General features: G+C 39.1%; 1 protein-coding gene across 5 annotated transcripts in view; it reads left to right on the top strand.

Annotated features, from left to right (window-relative positions):
• PKP4 (plakophilin 4) overlaps nt 1-18,240 on the top strand; it is a 147,769-nt gene that overhangs the window by 80,371 nt on the left and 49,158 nt on the right. For 3 of the 5 annotated variants that reach the window (XM_061608709.1, XM_061608710.1, XM_061608707.1), the window contains 4 exons: nt 4,844-4,878; nt 9,295-9,426; nt 9,524-9,714; nt 12,374-12,932. In XM_061608709.1, the coding sequence (XP_061464693.1) occupies nt 4,844-4,878; nt 9,295-9,426; nt 9,524-9,714; nt 12,374-12,932 (917 nt within the window). The remainder of the gene's footprint in view (nt 1-4,843; nt 4,879-9,294; nt 9,427-9,523; nt 9,715-12,373; nt 12,933-18,240) is intronic. The other 2 variants (XM_061608711.1, XM_061608708.1) reach the window with 1 other exon arrangement.

Genomic DNA, 18,240 nt, shown 5'->3' with positions numbered 1-18,240 from the left:
TACAAAAAAACTGGTTTCTCCTTTTCATGTGTAATTTCCAAATGGAGAATTCATATCTCTTGAGCTTTGTGTGTTTGTTTAGAAATAAAAGCTGCAGGAGGCAGGTTTTACTATGCAGTGGGGTAGCGGAAACATACCCAGCCCTTAGCTTGTGACTCCTCCGTGCATGTGCTATGATATATTATTGTTCCTTTTATGCATACATTCATTGCGTTTTAAGCCAGCCAGCATGTGATTCTTATACAGCAACATTGGGAAGGAAAATAGCATATATTTATTTAAAACATTTTTTATGCCAACCTTCCTCAAAAGGATTGCAGGGTATCCATATACCTGTTATCCTCTCAATGTGGAACGGTATAAAAATGCTTTTAATTCATTATCTTTCCCCTCCCAATTTTGCTAGATGAGAATCTCTTGGCTGGCAGGCTTATACCCAGTAGCAACAGGCAGGGCTGTGCAGTCGGGGCTGCTTGGCTCTCTTGGCTTCCCAACACTGTGTGTCACTGCCAGTTACTGAGAGGGGGAGGGGCAAGGCAGCAGGAAGCTCAGTGCAAGCACAGAGGCAGGAGTGTCAAGATTGGCTACGCCAGACAGTGCAAAGGTTCCTGCTGCCTTGCCCCTCTTCCTCGGTAACCTGCAGCAATGTGTGGTGTTAGGATATTGGGAGAGCAATGCAGCCCCTCCAGCCTCCAGCCATACTGCTTACACTCACTGAATGTGTGCATAAAAAGACCAATAGTATACCCTAGCACATGCACAGAGGTGTCCCTGGCTAGTGGTGGGTACAAATAACAGGCTTATGGACATTGGAATGTGCGCACATGTGTGGAAATACTGCACATCAAGGCAAACATATGATGAAGTGGCAGGGTCAGAAGAAAACCTACTCCCTCCCATACATTCAGTGTACTCAGTCTGCCATGAATGTAAATGGCAAACAGAACTATAGCTGAAAGTATCACATGTTTAATGTATTGTCTAGTTTAGACCTGAATCAGCACAAATTTAGATGATGGGGTTTCATCTTAAGCAACTAACTATATTCAGTGTCTCTTCATTAGCTCTTTCAGATGTTGGGTAAGCCCATAAAAAATATCCAAGTAGGCAGTGATGAAGATTCATATCTATAGGTATTATCGGTCTGCTGAAGATGCCGTGACCATTCTTTCTTGCTAGTTTTACTGACAATTCCAGAAATCTGTTCTGCTGAAATGATAGCATTTCAATCTAAACCATGTGGGAAAAAATCCTTCTAGCAAATCCTACCAACATATTAATATTAGGCAGCCACCTCCATTGTACTGTCTTGACAGTTACTTAAAAACTTTTCCATTTAGGCAAGCCTTCTCAGACATGCCACTCTATTGTGAATATTGTTTGTAAAACTATTAATTTTATTAATATTTTGATAATTTTTTGTTTTTAAAGTCTGTTGATGTTATTGCTATTTTCTTATGAATGTTTTATATTATTTTATGTAAACTGCTATTGGTTTTGATTAAGTGGTGTATATAAATCTTGTTAAATCACATTCTGTCCTATAATCTGGAAGTGTGGTTCAAACTTGGAATACTTTGTACCATTCAGAAAAGGGCGACCAAAATAATGAAGGGGCTGGAGAAACTCCCCTATGAGGAAAGGTTACAACATTTGGGGCTTCTTAGTTTAGGGGAAAAGTGAGTAGAGCGGGGAGGGGACATAAGAGTTCCATAAGATTATCATCATCATCATCATCACTGTTTATTTATATGCCACCTTTCCATAACAATTTATGCACAAGGCGGCTCACAATATGAACAGGAAAAAAGTTACACAACTCACTGTAAGAAATAAATTCAAATAGTCAATAAGTTAACAAAAACATCATAGAAAAATACAATAAATTGATACATCCTTATAATTCCTAACAAAATCCAACAATAAAATACAGAAGCATAATCCCAATAACAGCAAAACAAAAAAACCGACCATCAAAAATCAAACTTTTACCCAAACAGAAGCCCTTAAACAACACCCCACAGTCAAGGTGGTCTCTGGCATCTTCAGGTTGTGATACCTTTTACAGCTGCAGTCAGTCAAGGGCCCACCCTTCCAGGCCAGGTGGAAAGAGGCCAGCAAGCAGGGAGAGGGTCTTACAGCCAAGATGGTCTCTCTCTTATGCATAGGAGAAAGTGGATAGACAATTTCACCCCTCATAATACTAGAACCTTGAGCCATCCAGTGAAGCTGAATGTTGTTGGAAGATTCAGGACAAACAAAAGGAAGCATTTCTTCACACAGCACATAGTTAAACTATGGAATTTGTTCCCACAAGATGTAGCAATGGCCACCAACTTGAATGGCTTTAAAAGAGGATTAAATGCATTGATGGAGGATAAGGCTAGGCTATTAATGGCTACTAGCCATGATGACTACCCCTGGTGTCAGAGGCTGTATACCTCTGTATACTGCACACTGGTAATCACAAGTGGCAAGAGTGCTGTTGCGTTCATGTTCTGCTTTCCGACTTCCCATAGGCATCTGGCTGCGGCCACTGTGGGAAGAGGTTGCTGGACTACATGGGCCTTTAGACTGACCCAGCAGGGCTCTTCTTAAGTTCTTATGTGTTGTGCAGTCAGGGTGCATCAGACAGAAACCATGTGCCCATTCTTTCCAGTAGAACTTGTCTCCATCCCCTTTGGTTTTCTTCTTTACTTTTTTCCTTTTGAGGATTTTTGTTTTTGGTGAGGGAAGCTGCATGTTTCGCAGGTGTGATGGACAATGACAAGATTCAAGTAAAGACAAACCAATGATTTTATCCATCTGTACCTGGAATTATTATTTCAAAGTATATTTCCAGTACCTTAAACACAATATCAGTGAATCAACTTCTGCATAATGTGATTGTAAACCTGTATTTTAAGTAATAATGTATAGTGTTGACACAGATCTGGTTCCCACATAATGCTAAAGCATGATTTATTAGAAGCCTTCATGAGACTGAGTTGAAGTATTGGGCTTACACACTCCTCTCTCCTCCTCCTCCCGTTTTTGTTTTGTATTCAAAGAATCTTCAGAATTGTGGTTTACAACAAGCGGTGGGAGAGATCTGCTTATGACTGCCTGGTTGTACAAAAGGATCTTTGCTATCACAATGGGATTTCTAGTTTTTCCCCTCCAGCCCCCAACTCTGGTCTAGAGGGTCCCCCAATACTCTGCAGCAGCTCTGAGGGGGGTGTAGGGGGCTGTAGGGGGCTGGAGTGGGGAGAAGACAGAGAAGTTCCACTGCTCTAACAGATGCCCATGCATGCTGCATTGGATCTTGATCAGTGATCAGTTGCTAACCAGGCCAACTTCAAACTGTGGGTTTTGAAGCTAACTTGTTTAACCATATGTTTATTGTAAACTGCAGTCCCCAGTTCATAAATAATGATAAGCCAAGGTTCTTTGGGCTTGTGAAATCTCATCCATGTAGTACCAGAGTGCAAACATATCCACAGAGTTGCAGTGGACAGGGAAAACACAAAATCATTCCCTATCTCAACAGTTGTTGTATATTTTATACTTGACTCCTAATCCTAATGCAGTTAACAGAAGTGAACGAAACATCATTGCTTTTCATTTTGTTCTTATTAGTGCCTTATGGAAAGTCAGCATTAAATGTATATAGAAGAGTAGTACATTTGTATGGATTCATGCATGGTAGAGTGTGAAGTGTGGTACCAAAATATTTTCTTACACTTACTGCTAGTCAGTAAAATGAAGTCAAAATAAATTAAGTGGTTTTCTTTCTAATTTTATTTTGACATAGAAATAAATCTAAATGCTTAGATGAATTTTTCATCTGTGTATGCTAATATATTAGCTTCAGTATATACTGTCATCTGAGTGGCACTGATTTTGAAATTGGGTATTTTAAAGGCATAAGATTAGTAACAAAAGCTTCTACTGTAAAGAGTAAACAAATTTACATAAATGAATCATATTTGTGGAGTGAAATTTTTTATTACGTAAATTGTTTTAAATTATTCAATATGCCAGAGAGAAAGAATGTTGCTTTTAAAAAATAGCTGGTGCAAAATAGTGGTGCAATCTACCTTAAATTGAAATCAATAGGACTAAATGTGCTTAACTTTAGAAGAATAGTTTTGATTTGCTGCTGTGCTCCTGGCACAGTGTTAATTTGCACAATTAGCATAAGTGATATTTTCTTGTGATTCAGCTGATGATATTCCAGACCTATCATTCTGCACATGCTCCAGCTTGCGTCTAGAGCTCTGTGAGAGCAGGTATCCTCCTTTGCTTCAATGGAGATGGCTGCACCACATGCACAATGAGATGCACAAGATTTGTCATATGTTGTTGTTAATGGAGAATCCCTTTCAGGCAAGCTTGTGTCTTCTACATTTTCCTTGCTTGCAAAGGGTTTCTGATTTGACTGATTGGCTTTGCTATGTGGTATCAATTCAATTTCATATTAAGATATAATGTGCCCGTGTGGAGAGATATCCCCAAGGGCCCCATAAGGCTCACCATGCATGGTGGATAATTTTGGATAATGGGTGACTCATGGCCACACCCAGTCCTCTCACTTGGGTTAGTGAGGATGTTTCATAACATGACTGAGTGACAGGGAACAACTGAATGTGGCTATAGGAAGTGTACTCAGACCTCCCATTCGCCGATGGTCCTGAAGTACTTATCTGTGTGTGTGTACCAAGGAGGGAGAAGGGAGAAATGGCATTCTGCTGAACTCTATTGAGATCTTTCCACATACGAGTGCTGATTGTACTGTTTATTTTTTTAAGGAAAAAACATTTGAAAGGAATTCAAGTTTGTGTGTTTGTTTCCTTTTCTATAGCTCTACTGAGAAATCATTTCCCTGGAGATCTGCAGGTACAGTTCTTTTTTTATGTTTGGTGTACCTTGCATAAACGCCACAGATTTCATTAATTTCTCTTGTAATTTAGCAACTGTTCTGAAGCAAAGTGACATGTGTTTTATTGAATGCAAAATACTACATAGATTTTATTCATATCAAAATGCTGATTGGATTACAGCACTTTCAAAACTTCAAATCTACCTCTCTCCCTATGTAGGAAAAAACTGTATATCCAGTGTACACCATAATCCGTGCTTGGGTGTCTATTTTGCTATGTGTACACAGCATTACACTTTGTAACATGAATACAATATGATATCCTCAACACTTTTGTTGCTGAATTAGTTAAAATGAATAGGGCTCTCCTTATATGGTACATCTGGCTATAAATGATCTATTATGAGCTGTCATTTGAAGTATAATTGTAATACAGTGGTTTTCAAATTGGGTTCCTAGAAAATCAGTAATGGAAGGCAAGCTGCATGAAAGAAAGCATTATGTCAGTATTGAATATTCTCCTGCAGTATGCATAGCACTCATTGTTTCATAGTGCACTCTTAGCTTGTGAAGGGTGACAGCTGGTACGGCTTGGCTGGTACCACTCACAAACTGAGAGCGTGCAATAGAATGTGCCCCAGAATCCTCTGAAACATGCAGAGGTTACTTAGCAGACAAACCAGCACGGAAATGATAAATTGGAGGGTAGGAAAATTGAAAATCCCTGTTGAAACGCTATAGATGAATACCCTGGGCTACCTCACCTTCTTACTCAGTTGCATAGGCCTGTATATATAAAAAGATCTCCAAGACATGCCTGAAAATCAAAAGTGAAGGGTGCCTACCAAATCTCTGCTGGAAGAGTGTTCCACAGCAAGGGACCAGCAGCACTACTTGTGGAGCAGTTTGTAGTAGTCAGTCCAAGAACTTACAAAGGCTTGTATGATGGTGGAATGATCCTTTCTTCACAAGTAAGGGATGTAGACTATATCCTAGATATGACTGATAAAAGTTGCCCTTGCCCAATGCTGCAACCTGCACCTCCAGGTGTTGTCCAGAAGTAACCCCAGATTATAAACCACTTATGATGACTTGATAGAAGCTCATTTGGCCATCACATCTGAGAACATCTGAGTTTCCCACTGACATTGCCTCCATTGCCCTGGGCTTCTTCTAGGAGGAAGGGTAGAATATAAATGTAATAATATATAAAATCTTATTTGAATTTGAACTCAAGACTGTTCAGCCTCACTCATTTGAGCACTACCTGCAAACATCAGCTTAGTACTGAGATAGCAGTTCCCAACTACTTAGCAAATGAAATATAGAACAATATTGCAATTGATTATATTCAGGTCCAAAGCTCCAGATGATTTCATCCAGTAACTTCACTTAGGTGATATATTCACACACACACCCTTTCTGTAGATTCTCAAATAACAGATTCTGGTCTCATGTTAATAGTTACTACTCTTTGACTGTCCCTCCAGATAGAACTGGAATCACTCAAGAGAAAACTCAGTAACTTCCACCCAGATATTGTAGTTTTCATATTAAGATTATCAACAAGGGGAAATTCCTTTTATCAGTTTATAGATACCAGTAATCTACCAGGGCTACTAAAGCAATCTCAGAGGGTTGAATCCAAAGTTCCACAGGTGGAGTTCCATTCATGCAGCAGGACTTCTGGAGTGAATGTGGGGCATGTGACGTCTTTCCCTGGCACCACCTGTGAAGCTCTCACTTTGTGGCTACGAGCAGACAGGAACGTAAGGTTTATTCTTACCCTTTACAGCACTAGCACCGATCTCAAAAGAACCCACTGCTAGGCAGCAGCACCCGACACTCTGTAACCCTTTTAGCCAATAGACTGTGCCTAGTCTCTGCCTGGCTATTCCGATACCTTGTGTCAATGGGTATAGGTAATTTGTAAAAACCCCTGCAGCCCCTTGACTCTGAAGCATACAGCCCTGAGTTTCTCTGTGGGACTGGATACACTTTCCTCCAATCCGACGCTGCCACCATTTGATACAAACTGTTCAGCCTTGGTTACTTTGCTATTCCCCCTGGTATGTGTATCCCAGCTGAAGGAATCAGGCTTTTATTTAACCGAGAAATATTTATTAAGAATTAGAAATAACAAGATTACTTAATTACTTTGTTGACAAGCTTATGGTTTCATACATGTACTTTACTTCTCATTAATTGCCTCAGAACTCCGACTCACTCTCAACAACAACAACAACCTCCAAACACCACCAAAACCTCTTTCACCTCTCTAAACCTCTAACATCCACCTCCCTGATTCAACTGTCATTCCTCCATTTATACTCCCAGCCATTCAAACGCTCAGCCAATCATCCAGCATTCTACTGCTCATGTACTCCCCCTCCTCTTTCACTCCACTCACCATCTATCTTCTATATAACCAGCACTTACCATATTTACAATATAAGCAGGAACATCACAGGGCACATGGGAACTTCAGGATGTAGGAGAAGAAGGGAAAGTCCTGTTGCATGAACAGAATTGTTAAAGCACACAGACACCTTTGGATGCAATCATGTTTGAAGGGCAACTGCATATCTCTTAAACATGCAATTAGGAGGTGCATGTGATCACAGCTCTCTGATGCATTGATGTTGCCAGTATTGCCCGGAGCAGATTCCAGCGCAGGCTGGTTCCAGGAGGAGTTGCAAGCAGTCCATGCCCCATTGCAACCTCCTCTGGTGCATGGGACCAACTTTTTGCAGGTGTTAATGGTGTTTGCCATTCAATACACGATCAATGAAAATATATTTGGTGCACAAAATGTGAAGCAGCTCTGATGTTGAGCTCTAGAGTGACAAGGATCATTTCAGTTTTAATATGAAATGGCTGTTACTCTTCCTGATCCCTGGGATATAAATCCAAATGGACCTAAATGTTATCTACTCTTCTTTCATAGTAGCTAGACATTTTAGATCAAAACTATAATTCTAGTGCACTTTTTCAGGATACTTTGATATCTTCATACAACTGAGCTGACCCCTAAATTGGCATTCTTCATTCAATGCAGGGAATATCTTCTAGCTTTCATACCCTTTTTCATGTTTTTAAATGCCAAAGCTAATTAATATTAGTTGCACCAAGCTGTGCAATTAAGGGACACCTCTAAAAGCCCACCTCTTATCCACTAACATTTATTTTCCTGGTTCTCTGGTGCAGAAGCTTTCAAATGAGATCTGGAAGGCTTCCAATTCTAAGTTTAGATTAGATTATCTTGAGAATTAGGCTTTTAAGGAACTCATCATAAGTTTTTATTCCTTTAGTTCAGAGACAGGCAGAAAGTAGATTGGGATCTACTGGTGAATCGTTTGATAATTTGCAGTAGTCCAGTAAGGGCTTTTAACTCTGGTTGCATGCATGCGTTATATTTACCGCCCACTTTTCCTCCAAGGAGCTGAAGGTGGCATACATCGTTCTGCCCCCCCCCCCCTGTTATCCTCACAACTTTGTGTGGTAGGTTAGTCTGAAAGATAGTGACTGGCCAAAGGTCACCCAGTGAATTGTGTGGCTAAGTGAAGATTGATCCATAAGTTGAGTTTGAGGATTTTGCCCTTCCTGCCAGGCTGCAAAGAGGGTACAGAGCATTTTCATAGATATCAATCCAATTCCTGAGTTGCAGCTGTCCCACCCTAAATTAAAAAGATGGTAAAAGAAGATAAATCTGTGAAAAAGATGGTAAGATGAGCCCCTGTGTGAAGATGTAGCAAACAGAGTTGTAACAGTGGTTTTATCTTCTTCAGTGTTGACAGACACATTTTGATTAAAAAAACTGCATTAATGTTATCTTGAAAAAGTCTGGTCTGAAAGGCAATTCACCCTAAGACCCTTCTAGCAGCTCTGTTAATGTTGCCTGTTAAAAAGAAAGCAATTTACTGCATGGGCTTTAGCAGCAAGATAAGGTAATTCATAGAGGAAACAGTTCCTGGCTGTAAATTTGATGCTTTCTGGTATCTTTGCGGCCATGCTTTTATCATTCAAGCTACAGAAAATCTTTGAAACAAGTGTATTTGTTTTATATTTAAAGTTCAAGAATGAATATCACAGCTGACAATATGTTCTTCAGTTAGCAGCTTCAGAATTTTCCTTCTTGGGAAATGTGTACTGCTGAGCTTTCAAAACTGAAAAGAAAACACCATCTGTGCAAATTGTTGTATTGGGGGGGGGGTTGGTCTTTTCTCAGAGTTGAATGTTCACATGCAAAGCTCTTGCAGAATTGTCTAAAATTACTTATTTCTCTTGAGTGTTTCTCTTTATTATACAGTGCCTTTTATCCTTGCTGTAAATGACTTTCAGAATAAAATTGAGCAGAAATTGTGAAGTCATACAATGTTGTGTATACATATAGATGCAGATATAATTTTGACTAACGAAACTCCTTCTTTCAGATTTGCCAAACACAGGTGTAAATAAACTAAGAACATCTGAGGGTGTTCATATTACTTCTTATAATGTTGGAACAGAGCCAGAACAAGGGAATCTGTACGCACCAGAGCAAACATCGCTCCGTGAAAGTGAGGGTCTGTTATATATATTTTAAATAAACTGAGGTTTATCAATTCAGTATTGCTTTAATTCATAGCTGTGTAATAACTCCAGTCTCATTATTATCTTCAGGATCAGTGGGTAACTCTAGAAGTTCAACACAGATGAATTCTTATTCTGATAGTGGATACCAGGAAGTAAGCAGTTTCCATAACAGCCAGAATCTGGTAAAGGGAGAGAACAGACAGCAGCATTCCTTTATTGGAGCAAATAATAACCATTTGGTGAGAAGTTCAAGAGCTGAAGGACAAACGTTAGTTCAGGTACCTGTAGCTGAATTATAACACCTTTTTAATTCAACATACCATTAACTGATTAATTAAAATGTAGCTTTGTTTTTGTATTGCCATAAACAAATGTGTTTGTGATTGTAAATGAATGTTTTTAGCACTGCAACATTCAGGCTGCAATCCAGTACCCCTTTACCTGGGAAGAAATGGCACTGAACTCAGTGGGACTTACTTCTGAGAAAACATGTATAGGATTGTGCTGTTAATTTATTGGATCAGTCGTTAAACCCATATAAGTTTTTAAAGAGATGTCACAGTCAATTTCTTAAAAATTATAATTTTCAAGAAAAATATAATTAAGAAAAGGCATAGTAAATATAATAGTCTAGATATGGTGTAACATTTACTACGTATATGCTATTTACCTTATATGAGAATTTACCTGTCATGATAAACCATTTGTATTCTCCATCTTCAACCACAACAGTCCTCAGATTGGCTTACAGTTTTATAAAAATACATAAAACAATTAAACAAAACAAATGTTTCATCAAAACAGTACCAAAAACAAAAAACAAAACCCTACCAAAAGCAGCAGTTCCAGAAACAACATTGGATAATATAATGCTAAATAATGGAGCAAAGCCTCAAGCTCATACTTTCCTTCTAATCCTCCTGTGTGGCTGGGAGAAGAGCCGCTAGCATTTAGTATCCTGGGTTGTTATTATGTATGAACCAGGGATCCTGATTTAAAATTAATTTTATTTATTTGAGCAAGCCAAATTTCATAACTCTTGGTCTGAAAATGACTCACTTTAAAAGTTACCAGAATCTGTTTTCAATCATGTTCTCTGGTTCATATGTAACAACAAGCCAGAATTCTTTGAAAGTAGAACTAAATGCTAGCAAGTCTCCCAATACCACAGAGAGGGAAGGGGAGAGCACAGAAGCCAGAGTCTTTGCTTATTCCAACTCATGTACAACTCATAGTTCTGTGTGAACCGGCCCATTTTTACAATAATGTGAAACCCCTAAGCCAGTCTTGAAGTCTAAATTATAGTAATTTCTACGGAAACTAATAAAGGATAATAACACTTCTTCCAGAAAACACAAAACAAGGTAGAAAAAATATTTATTTTTCATACATACAAAAATGCAGGCAGCAGGGAAGAAGGCATTCCTCTTGATTCACACAGAAAGGAATGCCTCTTCAAAGTTGGAGCCTGACATGTACATGCTTCATCTTAAAGTATGCTTAGAACAGTTTATTTTTATTCACAAGTAAATTATTCAGATCCCATTTTTTAAAATAAACCAAGGCTTTAATTTGGTGATGCCCAGTTCCATAGGGTCTTAAGGGTTACAGGAGAAGCAAAGAACACATCTCCAAGGAAGCTGTGGTGGCTGAAGCATTCTCCTGAGGCAACTACAGAAGATACCTCTGAGATAGTATCAGGGCTCTGTCCTCCTGCTGGGAGGGCCTCAAATAAGGTAGTGATAGTTCTACCCCCAAGGAAATTGCCCAAATCTAGTCCTCATCAGAGTCCTCTGCCGTGCATTGTAAGGTCCCTGGGTTGTGGGTCATGACAGGTGACAGTCCTAATGCTTTATTTGAAGCTATTTAATCTGTATCTGAAGAAGACAGAATACCTCTACATTTTTTAGAGTACTAATCGTTTTCTTTATTTTTATCCATTTTACCAGTAACTAACTACAGAGAGGATTTATTAATGATAACTTAGTGATTAGACTTATTAGTGAGAAATGGAAGAAGGTCAGAGAAGAAGACTAACAGAGCAATACAAGTGCCGGGCAGCCAGCAGAGAGGGGGGCCAGTGGAGGAGAAGCAAGTAGAAAGCTCTGTGGGATCCTCCTGGCTCCATTGGGAGCCATGTGCACAAGCTGGCCGGAAAGCGCCGGCTCTGGCCAACAGAGGAGTAAGGGAGTAAGCACTCCCCATAGGCCTGAATGGGAAATAAATGGCCAGCAGAGTTTGGAGGGGGATCAGAGGCCAGCACAGGTAGGAGCCTCCTGGCGCTGCCGGGATCCATGGCATCCAGCTCACTCCAGTCTGGCGGAAAGGTGTGTTGGATTGCACCCCAAATGGAGGAAATTATTCATGTGACTGGCATTTTAGTGACACATTTGCTATAGAAAAATAGCAGAACATCTATACTACATTATTATTGTTGTTGTTATATACTTTTCATTGTCCATTACTACTACTTAAGCTATATCTATACTACAACTTGTAATCCCCTTCTAAATGATACTACTATTATGGCCTCTCCCAAGTAGCCCTGGAAATCATAGCACTGCTTGGCTGTAGATGTCAAATGGAGATTTCTCTTGGTTCTTCAAGAATGAATTCTTGGTGGAAGTTATAATAACTTAAAATACTTCGGGTGCAATCTAGCAAATGTTAAGCACTTTTAAGTCCCATTAATTTCAGTGCAGAGCCTGAAAGTGCACTCCTGTGCATGTCTGCTTAGTGAGTCCCTGATAAATGTATACAGTATAGAATCCAGGCCTTAAAACACAAGCTTCTCCTTTTTAAAATCAATGGGACTTAAATGTGATTAACTACAGAAAAAAATGTACCCCAAGGGAATTATACAAACAAAAATGTTGATCTTCTACACTTGTTGATGACTTTGTGTGCCGGTATTATATATTAATTTCTTTTTAACAGACATCATCAAACATAACTGCCAACCGAGCCATGAGGCGTGTAAGTTCTGTTCCATCAAGGACCCAGTCTCCCTCATATGTGACCGCCACAGGAGTTTCTCCTTCAAGGGGATCACTCAGAACTTCATTAGGGAGTGGCTATGGTTCACCATCTGTTACTGAATCACGATCTCTTAATTCTAATGTGTTTTCATCTACAACTTTACCTGTACAACGAGCAGCATCTCCCTTTACTACACAGAGACCAGCTTCACCAGTAGCAGTACGCAGAGTTGGCTCAGTAACATCTAGGCAATCGACCAACCCCAATGGAGGAACTCCCCAGTACCAGCCTGCTGTCAGAGTTGGCTCACCTCTTACACTAAATGATACACAGACAAGAGTAGCCTCTCCACCTCAAACCCAAGTTGGATCTTCATCACCAAAGCACTCTGGGATGACTGCAGTTCCACAACATTTGGGAACAACATTACAACGGACCCTTCATGACATTGCGCAATACACACAACAGTATGATATCTATGAAAGAATGGTTCCACCCCGTCCAGATAGCCTTACAGGTTAGTAAAAAGGTAAAGACACAACTTAACATTTTTGTGCAAACCTGTAAATACAATAAATTGGATTACTGACAAAAGAAGTTGTAATATACCGTTACTGATGTTTGAAATAATGCTTTGCAATTATTTTTCTGATACTGAAATTTTTGAGGAAGGAGCTACTTTTCATAATAAGAAATGGCTAATATATCGTTATGTGCTTTCAGTGTTTTTCCTTTTAAAACTAAGTGGCATTTCAAGTTAGAGTGGAAATTCATAATCTAATCAGAAATGGCATAGGTTGTAAAGTTACGGCAATGGAGGACGTTTAAAATATATGCCAGAAATCAATGGAATAAGTCTGTCATGATTAACTTAAATGTGATTGATTTCAGTGGGATTAAAGTGTGAGGAATTTAGTGAGGATCCAACCAATAGTATTTTTCATCATCTAGATTATGTAGCTCAGAATCCTTTAAAGTTAATATTGGGTTTGGCTAGAATTCATATCAAAGAAGTTCAGTGGCAAATTCCTGTTGATTTTAACAGTTGTAGGTACGTCTTTTGTTGGCAATCAGAGTTTATAGTCTATGTCCACCTATGTGTTAATTTACTTTCAACAGTGATTTAATGTTAGGGCACACGCACACCAACAACAGAAAGCTAGTATGAAAACACTGCGTATGAAAATACTCCCATAAAATTTGAAACTGTTGTAACTTTGTTTATTTATTTATTTATTTATATCCCACCCTTCCTCCCAGAAGGAGCCCATATACAAAATACTAAAAGCAAGAACACTTCATTGTGCAGCAGGGTTTTTCAGAGAAAGATTGAAACCTAATTTGTTCGTGGGTGTATCTGTAAATTTCCTTTAGAATTAAATTGAGGAATTGATCTATTTGAAAGTTGCCATATTAAGATCTTGGTAGTTCCGCCACCCTCAGATGAGCTCGGCAGTGGTGGCAGCCCGTGAGAGAGCATTCTTTGTGGCAGCCCCTAAATTGTGGAACTCCTTCCCCACACAGGTGTGTCTGGCAACTTCACTATACAGTTTTCAGTGAATGCTGAAGACGCTCCTCTTTATGCTGACCTTTAAACATCTGAGATGTATATTTTTAGGACCTAGCCTGCTTTTGTAATTGTAATTTGTTTTAAACGATTGTGTTTTAAATTGTTGTAACATGCTCTGGGACCTTAGGGTGAAGGGCGAGTAACAAGTGGTGGTGGTGATGATGATGAGGCACAATCCAGTAAAAATCAAGAACTTTAAGTCCCATTTCTTTCAGTGGATAAGCTAAGCATGCTCCTAACTTTCGCTACATTGTGTCCATTATTTTCCCCCTTCTCTGTCCAAAAAAGATAACTATAAATTGGATTGCCCATTTAATATATAATGGGTATCTCCATAAATAAAGATATGTTTCTTCAAGGAGATTCATTCAACAGTATTCATTCAATAGACTGCCCTAATGAGGCTTTTTCAACTATCTGCCTGTCAAACCTATGATATCCATCTACATAAATCTATGTTTAGTTATTGCTTCTTATGTGTGAGAGTTGGGATTGTGAAATATGACTCCTAGGAAAAGTCATTATTCATATGGTCTGCTAATATTTTAAGTTGTACAGAGAGAGATTCCTGGATTAATATTTGGAATCTATCCATGAAGCAATGAATCCCCAATCTTTACTTGGATTTGGGGATCAAATAGGTATAGCATACTATTAACAATACCAATACAATTTATTTCATGATGTTTAATTATTGGAATAATTATGGGCATGGTCTATCCTGTTGCAGACACATTACCTGTATGTGAGGGATCTGCATAGGACCAGTGTAGAAGTGTCAAGGTGGGGGAGGAACAACAGCACTCTGTTGAACCCCATGCTGATTCCTCTATGTACAGGTGCTGTGCTTGCACTGTGATATATTGTGCCTTTCTGTGTTTACATAGCATTTATTAATAGGACTTGGGCGGGGGGAAGAAAAAGTTTTGTTAATTGAATAACCTGTACAATAATTATTTAAATAATTATAAAAACTAATTACTGTCATTAGTTATTTTTCTATGTTAACTTTCAGATAAAAACTAATGCTAAATTGAGAGAAAAATACGTTAAGCATTTAAAAAAGGAAACAAGATCATAGTAATATATTTAGAAAATTGTATTCTATACTAGGGGCTCTGGTCCTGCATGCTTCACATGCCAACCTCTCCTCCTCGCCTTGCCCCAGGTTGCCTCCCCACTCCCCCTGCTCTCTGCCAGGTCTTGCCCACCATACTTCCTTCCTCCCCCCCCCCCAGCAGACAGGCTGGAGGTAAGGGAGGCCTCGCAGTAGCAACGCTGAGGCCTCCCACATAGCAACTTAGTGGGTCACACAGAGCACCACCCATCCCTTGCCCTTTTGCCCCCTTGTCCCTGACGTTGAGTCCAGCATGACTGAACTGCAGTGGGTCACTTGCTTTCCTTGCTCTTCTGTTCCACTCCATCTGTCAGCCTTGAGCCCAGGATGGCTGGACCGTGGCAGGTCTGCTGGCCTTCCTTGTCCTTTCTCCCCCTCCCCCGTATTGAGCCCAGCACAGTTGGGTCATGCTGTAGTTTGCAGCACCACCTTCTGTGGCACTGTGAACTGCAGCATAACTGTAGCATGACACAAAAATGCATATAGGAAGGTATGTGTTTTCCCCTTAAATAAACACAATCAAATCACTTACTGTTCTCAGGACTCCAAACACTATAGGATTTTATGACTGGATGTAAACTGGGTATTTTTCATAGGGTAGGAGTCTGCTTTTAGGTGTCAGTGAAAAGCTTATTGACTTTATTGAGAGAAGGGTCTGACCTTACTGTTTTATTTGTATGTTTGTTTTCAGAATCCATTTAAGAGTTTGTAGCACAGACTAGCTGGGGTAGATATTTTAGGACTTAATTTCCCAGTATAGTCATTGCTTATGGGCATAAGAGCTCTACTGAACATACAAGAATTTTTTCTGCCTGCAAGAACTTCATTTCAGTGGAAGGATCCAGTTACCCCCAAAGGAATGGGTGTGCATATCAGGGTGTACAAGTGCATATATTCATATATGAACACATACAGGTTGTTGGGTGGGAATTTAGCATGTATTTGCCATTTTCTTTAGCCTGCAGGGGTCTAAGCTTGCACAACTTGCATGACATTGTGACTTATAATAATAAATACAAACAAAATACTAGCATGAAGTGTCAGTCTAACTGCGTATGAATGAATTGAAACTACCCCTGCTCAACTTTGAGTGCAGTACCATGAATATTACTGTCAAAATTGTTCTTGCATTCAAAAAAAACAGGTATTGCGCTTCAATATGTTTACACTACCTGTACACTTTAAATACACTGCATAATCCCTGTAATTTGTTTTTCTGACTCCCTCTGTGCAATACTTAAAGGGTTTGTATTTCCTTATTATGTCTGGGCACACAATTTATGAATCGCGAAACAATCTGCAGGGAGGCTTGGTATAGTTATCCGGTTTTCATAAACCAGATAGGCAGTGACTGATCAGATATAACATGGAAAACGTGGGTAGGAAGCAAGTGGAAAAGACTTACTTTGATTATGGGAATTGCAAGTAATGACCACTTTCTTGGAATTTAGTTCTCACCTTTGTCAAAAGTAGCCCGCATGTTTCAAAATATGAAAAAACCCACCCTCATGTATTGTGGCAATGATTTTGAAGTAGAACACTGCTGTCTATATATTGCTCACACAGCAAGGCCCTAATATCCTGCTTAGAAGTGCCTTAACGGCAAAGATTTAGATGTCAATCCATTGAAAAGTTGGTGAAAGCTGTTACTTATCATGTTTAAGAATGCTGTTATGAACAGCTAAATACGGGTGCCTTTTTAATCAGCTTTCTACCATTGCAGCCCAAGCCTTTTTGTATTTATTTGTACTGAAGAAATAGTAGTTAAATTTAACAAGACTTTTGAAACACAGATTATTTAAATCATCCGTACAGAGGTTTTGCTTGCTTTGATTTCTTAAACGCTGTTAATTTTTACACATTATCAATAACCTCAGAGATTGCCACCATAGTCCTAAACACTTACACCAGCAATTTACTTATGACACTGGCACATCATGTTTTTATGACATTGCACTGGTGTACACATATGTGCTGACAAAACTAGCCTTAGGGTCCAACATGGGAGCAGTTGAAAACAAAAACATTGAAGAACAAGTTTATTACTTAATCGGAGTAGCAGACTGAAATCGGAAGATTTAACAGCATAACTGAACCTGTGGTGTTACTATTCATGACCACATTGCGATTCAGCAAAGAACAAAGACTGAAATTTTAAAATATGGCTAGAACCCCAGTCAGCTTAAGTCATCTCACACATTGTCTTAGTTTTTAAAAAATCTCTATATAGGAAATTTAACTAGAAGAAGAGGGCCTTCACTATAATCTTGTTATTTAAAAACAAATACAAAGCTGCATTGGCTAAGGAGCTGTCACAGTCTGCTGTCAAAATCCTCATTTTTAATAAACAAAATGTTATCACTATGATTTAGATGTTGATGGTTACTGGATAAATGCATATAAGCTTGTGGATGATCCTGCCTTTTGGATATTTTAAATTTATTTATCAACTCATCTTAAAAACGTATGCTGCTTTACAGCAAATTGCACTCAAGATAATTTAACAAAGAGTAAACTTTGTTACTCTTTTACTTTGTTACTCTTTGTTCAACCCTTAAAGATTTCCTATAAATATTTTAAACAAACATACAAACAAATAATGCAACAATAAATACAAATTGCAGCTAAACCAAAATATACCAAAAAGGAGAACCATAAAATCAATGGATCAAAAAATTATACCATCAGAGCCAGAAGAGAGTTACCCCTAAGCTGTGAACCTGATCTTAAGGGTGAGTAGAATCCCATCCTGGACAGGCTGAATACCACCTCCATGGTGCCTTCTGTATACTCCCAGTGTCTCCATCATTTTGGATTAGAAGAAAGGGAGAAGTATTGATGACACTTCACTCCAAATCTCTTGATCTCTCCCAGCAGTTTCAGTTAGGCAAATGATATTCAGATGTCTTTCAGATATGTGGCATTAGTAGCTAATCAGCATGTCACTTGAGTCCAATTCTTCCTACACCAGCCGTTCCCAACTAGTGGGCCACCAGATGTTGTTGGACCACAATTCCCATCTTTCCTGACCATTGGCAATGCTGGCTGAGGCTGATGGGAGTTGTGGTCTGTGATGTTCCTGTAGGTTAAGCGTCTGTAAATATGGTAAGTGCGGGTCTATTAGGTGATGTATGGTAA

This window comes from Rhineura floridana, chromosome 2 (assembly GCF_030035675.1).
Source record: "Rhineura floridana isolate rRhiFlo1 chromosome 2, rRhiFlo1.hap2, whole genome shotgun sequence".
In the NCBI taxonomy this organism is placed as follows: Eukaryota; Metazoa; Chordata; class Lepidosauria; order Squamata; family Rhineuridae; genus Rhineura; species Rhineura floridana.
This window is presented reverse-complemented; position numbering and strand designations above follow the sequence as displayed.